This window comes from Charadrius vociferus, unplaced genomic scaffold (assembly GCF_000708025.1).
Source record: "Charadrius vociferus isolate BGI_N301 unplaced genomic scaffold, ASM70802v2 scaffold553, whole genome shotgun sequence".
NCBI lineage: Eukaryota > Metazoa > Chordata > Aves > Charadriiformes > Charadriidae > Charadrius > Charadrius vociferus.
Genome location: NW_009647688.1, coordinates 1,349,680 through 1,359,729, shown reverse-complemented (window position 1 = coordinate 1,359,729; position 10,050 = coordinate 1,349,680). Strand labels below are relative to the sequence as shown.

The window sequence follows — 10,050 nt, the reverse complement described above, 5'->3', positions numbered from 1 at the left end:
TCGTTAAATTCGTTGCCTTGCATTGTTTCCAGTTCCAGGTGTGGTTAGAGCATCAGATATGACGTAGACTATGTCTGAGAGAAGCTGTGGGCAAGTTAGTACCTGCACTGCGAGACTGGAACTAACCTAAGAAACCTCCATGGGAAAGAACGTGGCGTCTGTCCTGCTAGCCATCACATGAGTCAGCAGCACTGCTTTGCTTTTTTCTTTTTCTCTTTCTTTCTTTCTTAATTTTGTAAGACAGAAATCCAGTGAAATTTACATAAGGGTTTTCTCCTCACATCTCATCACCAGGACAAGCAGTTCTGGCTCAGCCTTTATAAGGTTTTCAATGCTGGGTGACCTGGCTATTACACAGAAGTACTAATGACAACTAGAGAGTAATGTGCAGGGTGGTGGAGGCGAGCACGCTGAGAGGCTCTACCCACAGGCTTTACTGGGGCACAGCAGCTTATAGCATGCAAGCTCTGGCTCTATAAACATGGCAAGAGGAGAAAAAGGGAGGCGCTGAGGTCCCTGCTTACAAATGAGCTGGTCAGTGACCTCAGCGATGGGAATTCGGAGGGTCCTGCACCCACAAGAGCGTGAGGGAGCACCACTGCGGTTAGGCAGAAAAGGGATGTCTTAATGCAGAAGTCTCACCACGCTAACTATACTGTCAGGACAGGCTGAGGTTGCAGGCAGGCGATTCACCTAGCTTCCCTTTTAGCCACCTTTGCTGCTGCCTTTTCCACCCCTTTAAGCACTTTCATTACATCGCCAGCCCAGGAGGACAGACTGTGTGGCCTTTTCACAGGGTCAGGGTAACCCTCAGATGTCTTTTCAAGTTTGGGCATCTTAACAGATCCACATCAGAAATGCAAACGTAGCAGACAAGGAAAATTGCTACTTGAGCTAATGGGAGATTCTAAAAATAAACAGGGCTTTACTGCTTGGGTTGTTCTTGGAGCCCCAGTCAGGGCTTTCAATTAAATGTGATTTATAACAGCATAATTAAGACCTGGAAAGCACCCTAAAGATACAAAGTACTATGCTGCATAAGTAGTATGACTATTACAACCTCTGGGAATGTTTGGGAGTGACATTACTGCTGAACTGTATTTAATTTAGTATCTGACATAGTATAGATTCTGGGAGAGGGAGGAAAAGCATCTGATGTGTTTTTAGAAAGTGTTCATATGCCAACAGCTGTTTTCTCTAAACAGTCAGTGCATGTTAACAAGTACCTGTGCTGGTAGGATCGGCTGGTTACAGGAAGCGCATTTTGGTGCAAAAACCCTAGGGTGCAAGAAGAAAGTGTTCAAATCACATTTAAAGCTTCTTCAAAAAGTAGAACCAAGAGAGCTATTCTAACCATGCCTTGTTTTTAGCAAAATGTAGATCCACAGGATCTGAAACACCTCTAAATGTTTGATGATATATGGGGAAAAGGAGATTTGGAAGAGGTTGATCTACCCCAACTTCACTGCCTAGGTCTTCCTGACCTCTTGGGACAGTGAATCCAGCCCTCTTCCCACATACGCCCTTTCTCTTACCTCCCTTTACTCATAAAGCCATTCAAATTCTTCCAGAGACTCACTGCTTTGACTGCAAAGCAGCTCCTGACTTAGGGAACTGTCACCATCTGACGTCAGGAAGACGAGGTGACATGCTAAATAGGAGAGGGGCTGATTGTGGCTAGATTGATTGTCCACTAAAACAAATACATCAACTGATCTTATTATCCACAGCTGCATTTTATGACAATCCCAGGGCCGACATTCACTCTATCCTAACACGGTCAACTCGGTACCAATAGGGCTGAGTTCAGAATGATTTACACTTGCCACATAAGCTGAGTTATTGGTTGACTGGAGCTAAGAGCATTCACATTGCCTTTGAGCGGGAGCAGAAAGGAGTCCAAAAGCAATCACTTAAACCACAAAACTTTTTGTCAGGTGAGACTAAAATCATTCCAACCCCAGCTGCTAATTACATGTCTACTGTCCAGTCTAGGATAACTTAACTCACACTCGCCAGTGTCATGCACTACCAGAACTTTGACTCTTAGAAACAGCCGGCAGAACCTACCACCACTTGCAGAATCAGCCTGATCCAGTCAGTACTGAAAGTCCTGAAGGAAGCAGAGAAACCGCCACCAGAGAAGTACATCCTCTGACACAACCTGATTTTCAGCCTCACTGTATGCCACGCTGGGCCCATGAAGTGACCTTTGCTATAACTTTAAAATACTGTATGTGAAAGCAGCACTTGAGGGACATCTAAGCAAGTAAGAATGACCCTTTTAATCTACTACAAGGCTTATAGCTATACCAATAATTTAACTGCTGTCATTTTTCCAAGCATGCAATGGATTTGAGTACTTACGTATGGTAGTCTTTGACACAGTAAATATTGTTCTCCACATCTACAGTGAAGGGGACTCCATCCAAACACTCGTTACACACCACGCAGCGGAAGCAGCCCGGATGGTACGACTTTCCAAGGGCCTGTAAGATCTTAAGAGGCACACAGCAAAATAAGCGGATGTGTGATTACGAGAGATCCCCCCCATATACTGCTGTGTCTGATTCTTAATAAGGACAGTGAGAAAAGCACTTCAGGATGAAATTACCACTCTGCAGCTCTGTCAGCGAGGGGCCTTTTAAAACAATCAACTTGCTTATTTCAGTGGGTTTCAGTAGGCTCCCAATAAAGAGCGAGAGCTGTGAAAATCAGGGTAACGCCCATCAGGCTCAGCTCGGCAGGGCCAGGACTGCCAACAGAAATTAAAAACGGCTTCAGAGAGCACTGCTTGGAAAATGCGTTGCAGCCAAATACAAGTCACTGGGATACAGAGTTAATTCACAAAACTTAACAGGCTGTGACAGACAGAATCCAAGCCAGTCATTACTCAAAAAGTAAAATAGCAAAACAAGCAAATAAACAGGTGTCCCTGTATTAACTCAGGATCCTAATCCACCACAGCTACTGACTGGTTATCAGTCATAGGGGGCCATCGGTTTCTGTTAAAATTCCATCTGTACCCGTGTGTTTGGATACAGATCCATCCATCTGCTCAGGCTTTTCCCACGCTGACCTTCCCTACCGCGTTTTAGAGGTTTCAAGGAAAGGCGCAATGCCGTCTCAGCTGCACTACTGCAGAAGAGATCCCATCCCTCCTGGTGTCCTTGTGCATAACACCCACTGTGGCACTGGGACATCAAAGAGGATGCTCCAAGCCCATGAACAAGTCTCTGGGAAGAGTGAGACATGGTATCATCTTCAGGCAGCTCACAACACGTTGTATCACCAACTGCATAGATTTCAGCAGGTGTAAGAAATACTTTTGGAAGGTAATTTCATAAACTATCTGCTATCGGGAGTGCTCATGTTGGAGCTGCTAATAAGCTGGAGATGAAAATACTCCACAGGCCAAGCTCTCGTGGCCCTGTAGATGATTCTATGAATAGAGATCAAATCAACAGGGATTAAGAAGTGGTGCATAGGAAAAATGCACAGTCGATTTAATTTAAGCTTTTTTCCCCCTCTGATGAAGGCCTATAGCTCTCCGTTCAGTGAGTGGCACCAGACTCCGTTTGGTCTGCCAGCCTGTTCCTGGCCAGAAACAACTTGTCTCTGTGCGCGTGTTGCTCTCGGCAGCTCCGTAAGACGCGCTGTCAGCCTGGTGGGGTTGTGGGGCCGGTCCTCCGCAGGGACCAGCTCCCCACTCAGCTGCGCTTCCCACCTCAACAGCTTCAGTCGCGCCCAGGCCGGTGGGGCTGCCGCTCTCTGCTCCTTGGCCGTCCGCAGCCCCACCACTGCGCCGGCACGTTGGTTGTATGTGCGCTCCCAGGGCGGAACACCAAGGAATTAGCCAAATAAGACTGCTTAATTCCTGGAGCTCCCAGAGCTGCTTCCTTTTGTCGGAGCATGCTTGCTGATGGGAGAGAGGCAGACAAGCACCTGCCAAGCTTCCAGCCACTGAGCTCCACCAACGAGATGTTATGGACTCTTGCCTGGGATTCTGCAATTAAGGGCCAGCTCAAAGCGTGCAAGTCAGGATACCCCTCCCCCTCCCAGCATGACACAACTCTAGAAATTTGCTCTTGGGCTAAAACGAACAATATCCTTGTCCAACCAGTGGTGCCAGGATATGAGCCAGAACCCTCATTAGTGAAGTCTTGGTTCCAGCTCCTACTGAACCTCCCTGTTTGCAATGCAGTAGCTACTTCTGGTAGGCGTACTGAGGTTCATAGACATTTTAAAGCAAGAGGAAAATTGATACTACATGATCTGCACTTCTTCAGTGTGCAAAGCCACTTCACTTTGTTTGGGAACTTCTGCTTAGGAAGGTGAGACTAAACTCTTCCTACTTTACCCACTGAAATGACGCCAGCAGTACCTGGCCCAACCCGCAGCCCTTTGATTTTTTTATTATAAAAGGAACTCTTGACTACTGGCTCCCTACAAATCCCAGTGGCAATAAGGCATTTAAGCTGACGTGGAGCAAGTGGCAGAAGGTAAATAGTGCAAGTTACAGAGAGGGCAACAAACCTCAGGACTATTGATAACGTCCCTCTCCTCCCTAGCCCAAATTCCATCCACTTGACAGAACTCTTGCTATTCTACTGCCTTACAGAGCACAGCCTCTGTTGTCCTTTACCGTGTCCTCATACAAAGCTGTGCTGTATTTTCCCCCTTTAGTATTAATTTTTTTTTTTTTTTTTCTAAACTGGCATGTGGCAGAACAACAGCCTCCCATGATCTCAGGTAGAAAAGAAGCCCAACTTACTGTACTTAACAGTAATAGAACACAGAGATATTTCTGTTTATTTACTGCCTCAGTTTCAAAAACTACCTTAACAGCAGTGAAGAGACAAGGACAGTCTGACGAGAGAAAAAGCCCAATGTCTCACAGCGCACTACCCAAAGTCAGTGAAAAGCAAGCTGCCCCGCGGTTAGGGATTTAGGTCTCTTACCATTTCCATTATAAGGTGTCCACAAACAAAGCACTTGTCCGCTGTTTGCTGAAAACCTGAATACTGTTCAAATGACAGAAAAGAAAGGATTATTAGTGGCCACTCCTCCGGCTGCAGAAATACCTTTGAAGTGAACGCTGTGCTATTTTCCAGCCTGTGCTGTATATGACAGCAAATGGGACAATAGGTTCAGGAGACGGTGACTCAGAAGCCTTCGCTCTGCTCTTGCAGCCTCCGGAGACACCAACTCGGCCTTCCCGTCCGCTGCAACGTTTCCACTGAGATTTCCAATGTAACAATGTTATTTTGATTTTTATTTCTGAAGCCTACTCGGCGAGTTTACATTTGGTGCGCTGGAATTAGCTTTAATTCACTCTTTTGGTGGTTGTTGGGGAAGTGAAGAACATCAGACTCACCTCCTGATTCCCATGCAAATTAGTGACCTCAGATTTTGGACCTACATTTCACTCAGTGCTATATGCCGGCTAGGAAATGAAGACAGGCCCAAGGAGGATTTAGCTGCCTCGTGCACCCCAAGCTTTTTACCTAGGGAAGAATCCAGAAGTGCATTTGTAGGGGCTCGGGCTCCCCGCAGAGCGTGGGCAGCAGTAAGGGCCAGTGGCCACCCCGCGCCGCAGCCGGCCATAGGCAGCGGGCAGGCCTGGCGGCAGAGCCCCCCCTCCCCGGCTCGGTGCTGCGGGCACGGCAGCGGGGAGACACTTTGCCCACTCGGTACCACAGCTCTGCACTCCCTCCCTGGGAGTCTTTGACCTTAACTTTGTACTCGCGTCCCCAAAGCAGATCCTGTTTCAGATGCCAAAGTCTGTCTTTAGCCCTGTGTTTAGAGGCATACAAAAAAATATCAAGGTTATCAGGCCGGACGACTGACCTACCAAACAACTACCCTACAGGCAAGAACTCCAGCCATGGAATTTTGAAACTGGTATTTGCAGTGGCTGAACTTTACCCTCACCCGCTGCAGTCCCACATAAGCGAAGCGCTGCGTGCGCACTCTCTCCTGCCAGGGAGAAGGGGTGCCCGGTCCCTTCCACGGTATTGCACGGGGATGCTTATTTCAGCAATTAAGGCTGTAGCAAAGCTCACCTGAAATGTACTTTAGTTGCACAAGATAAAAGACAGGGAAGGGGGAGGATGAGTGTCAACTGGACGCTTCTCCCCGAGCACCGCGTAACTGCCTCTGGCACCTAAGGCATCGTCAGAGCTCGGCCCAACAGAACTTATGGCTTCCTCCATTCCCCCCTTGGTTTAGTGGGGATTAACCGTCCCCTCACTTCCAAAGCCAGTGGTCCCCAGCCTAGAGCTGCCATATGTTTCCCTTTTTATTGGTGTGAGGGGATTACATGTTATTTCAGTTCAACAGGTTGGAGGCAAAATTATTGTTGCTATGCGACAAAGTGGCTATGAAGGAAAAGGTCTTGCAGACACTCTGATGGGCCCAGAAAGTCAGTAAGTGACAGTACGGCAGCTGTCACAGCTCCAAATTCACTACGCACTAAGGAACCCCGCTCACACAATCTTAAGAAACTTTGAAACTTCATCAAAAGAGACCAGAGAGCTGAGGAGCAGATAGAGCGGCAGGCAGTCCTAGCTGGCTACTTCTGCAAGATACTGGGGTTTTTGTTTTATTTTTCTTCTTCCCGATGCAGAAAAAAGGCCTCACTGCTTGGGCTACTGCTTGGGATGCTTCTTGGCTGCGCTGTATCTGAGTAACCATCTGGCTAGACTATTTCCTAAGGTTGCGAAGTTGAGGGTTACTGGAAACAGGTGGGTCGGTCCTCGTGGCCCAGACAGCAGAGGATTAACAATAGTACAAACCCAGCTAATTCTAAAATCCTGCTGGAATGAATTCACCAGTACCATCTGGCTGTCATTTGATAAGGAATGCAGAGGAGCATTTCCTCAGCTATTGATTAAGAGGGAACATTATTCCCCAGGAACAGAATGGCATAGTGGTCAGATTAATGTCATTTATTGCCAACTAGAATGTCATAAATTACACTGTTCGTCAGAAAGAAAGGTTTTGCTGACACAAAATCACTCTTTATATGACTAACCCTATTAAATTAAAACCATGATTTGTTTTTAACAAGAGAATTGTTATTTGTCAAACACATCCAGAACTGGATTACCCAATTAAGAAGACTTTGCAAAATGGCAGTGGGTCTAATAGTGGCAGTGATAAAATACTTCATGGGCTCGGGGAGCTGTCCTTTACCATTACACTCTTCTCTCTTCTGATCACAGTATTGATCCCAGACAAACTGGAGACCTGATTCAGTGAGATCAGGGGTTTGGATTCAGCTCTGCTCGTGCTTTCGATCTATTTGGACTGGAAAAGAGTAACAGCCTCGGCTCCCAGCAGCGCGTTTCCTACACCATGGCAGTACCGTGGACACCACTGAAAATGATTTTCTCGACCTTTTGTAGCTCAACCGTCAACTTCTACTTTGCAGTGTTTGATCCTAATGTGGAGAGTTCAAACAGGGCTGTTGTGCTAAGTTTTCAAGTTTAGAAGCAGACCTTACAAACAAAGTCTGAAAATACTAATTAAAATTGGCAACCTCTCTCTTTGAAGCACCTGATTATTATTAACCTTCACAAATCTTGTGTGTGCAACAAGAGAGAAGTTGGGACTTGCTCCAGACTGCAGACAAGGCAGAATGGCCTCTATCATCTCCCAGCACACCCAGGAGCCTCCGGACGGTGGGTTCCCAGCCTGGCTGGGTGGAAGCACCACTGGTCCCCCAGAGCCTGTGACCTAGGTAACTGCAAGGGAAGAGGAGGTTACGCTCTACCGACTTGTAGCCTCTTTTATTACTGACATAGTTGGAGCGGGAAAAAAGAGCTTTTGCGCACACTGGCCCTCCCCTCACAATCTGGGGACGTGAAAAACAGACTGAGGTGCAACGGTGAGGTAATGCGGGCTGAGAGGCAAGAGCCTGGTGGAGAAGCCAAATCACAGGGAGGCTTCCTGTATACACAGGATTTTATACATCCAGCTTCGTTCGAATGTGAGTGGTGCTGGGCTCAAGTCTAGCCGTACTCTGTAAGGGTTTCATATGTGCCAGCTTTTTTTTTTTTTAAAAAATATATATTTTGTTGGCAGACCAGTGAGATGATGTAAATACAGACCAATCTCAAACTAGGCAGAAACGTTCCCAAGTCTACAGACAGTCTGTACTCAGGACAAATAAGATGTGTAATTTTGAATCTTCCCAAATATTCATTATAGATGCTCGCTAAGCATATATAAAAACATTGAAAGAAGTTGTTATAAAAAGAACAGCTCTGAAATTCAAAGCTGAAAATAAAGCATTACCCTTTACTCTCGCTTCTGTGACTTAGAAATAAGATGTTAGTTACCAGGATGCAAAGAAAACGGGCGCGTGTTGGAGAGCTGGTACATTCTTTTCCCCCGATTTCTTAGTTTGGTCCCAACTGTTTTCTCCCATATTTACCTCGTCTTTGACTTCTCTCCCAGGATAACAAAATCTCACTTTATGTGCATGAATCAAGACTTTGTCATCAAGCTCCCCAATGATACTTATATAAAATAAGACTCTGGGAAACTAAATAAACCTTGAGAAATATGTTGATTATGTTAGAATAGAAGAGTAAAAATAAAGGAGAAGACTTGGCTGGCTGAACTTTTCTTTTGTTTGCTGTCTGCTATACTTTGATTATCAAACGGGCAAAAAAATCTCTAATGATTCTGTCCAAGAGTCTTTGTTTCAATGTAAGAGGAAAACAAGTCCCCTTCTGTCCTGAATATTCAGGGCTATTAGTGTCCTCCTGTGATAATCTTGGGGTTTATAACTCTTCTGTCTAATGTGCAATATATCCAAAAGAAATTAACAATGAATTTTGAGCATATAATGAACAATTATGCATGGAGGATAATCCCACCAAGTGCTATGAGAAACCATTTCTCCTGTCTGCCCCCAGTCCTGTAACCAATCTCGGTTGTCCACCCAGGGTCTTTTAAAGTTTGATGTTCTCATCATGATTTTCAAAAGCAAAAACATTCAGAAAATAGCATGCCTGACAAAGGCTTCAGGACCCGAAGTTTCTACCTTAGGCAACGTCAGATCTTTGAAAAGACATGTCGCTGCTTCTCCTTCGCATGCCTAACCGTGCCCAAGGAGAGGCCGACGCACTTCCCTGCTGTTATGCACTCAACAAAACAAAACCTTCCTCCTGGAAACAGATCCTGGAATCTCATTCAGGCCCATTTTCTTCTTTGATGAGGATGTTCAAAACCTGCTAAAGGTCTGCGCGAGCAGATCGAGTGGGTTACATTTCAGTAGGTGTGGCAGTTGCTGCCCCGGTAATGGTATGAAGCCATAAAAACTACAATTCACTGCTACAGCGCCGCAAAGTCACCCAATGTGATTGCTCAGCCCAGACTTGAGATTCCTACTCTTTTATGCTTCAAGGGCTTTTGAGAGGGATGATCAGGAGTTTTTGCCAAAATGCCACAGGCATTTAATTCTGAAAACTAATTTCTGAATTGGGTGCTATGCTAATAATGTATTCCAACCCCAGGCTGCCTGTAATCCCTCACAGACTCCCTTCTCCTTGGTTTCCCATTAGCAGAGCATCTGTCTTCTCGCTGCTTTATTGTTTGCTCTCCGCATGGGACCCTTAGTACATGAGACACAACAATGCAAGAAATTCATGGGATCACGTTAAGAGAGGGAGAGAATATCAAATTTGGTTTCATGCAGATGGGGTTTTGTTGGTTTTGTTTTTGGTTTTGTTTTTTTACGCACATATTTAAATGCAGTGATTAAACTGAACGGAACAAAATGGGGCCTTCTCGGGCTCAAAGATACGGGAGCCTCATGGCAGGTGGCAGAGATTAGACTAAAGGAAAATAGTCCAGAACTTTACTCTTCGTGTCGCTGAAACCCTTTCATATCTCCTGTTGCTTCACCCTGTCTGGCTGCCAGCGAGGAAACACTACCGCAGCAGCTTATCTTCGTGCTTCTGCGTTTCCACTTTGTTACGTTTGAAGGACACACGCAGGGCAAGGAGGGACTGCAGGTTCTGCACAGAGGCAACAGTT

The 10,050-nt window shown here is 45.9% G+C and overlaps 1 protein-coding gene across 1 annotated transcript in view; it reads right to left on the bottom strand.

Moving 5' to 3' along the window:
- The window catches only part of WTIP (Wilms tumor 1 interacting protein), an 81,116-nt gene that overhangs the window by 3,589 nt on the left and 67,477 nt on the right, over nucleotides 1-10,050 (bottom strand). Inside the window, exons 5-7 of the mRNA XM_009881404.1 lie at nucleotides 4,962-5,024; nucleotides 2,368-2,498; nucleotides 1,227-1,278 (exon numbers count right to left, since the gene is read on the bottom strand). Of these exons, the coding sequence (XP_009879706.1) occupies nucleotides 1,227-1,278; nucleotides 2,368-2,498; nucleotides 4,962-5,024 (246 nt within the window). The remainder of the gene's footprint in view (nucleotides 1-1,226; nucleotides 1,279-2,367; nucleotides 2,499-4,961; nucleotides 5,025-10,050) is intronic.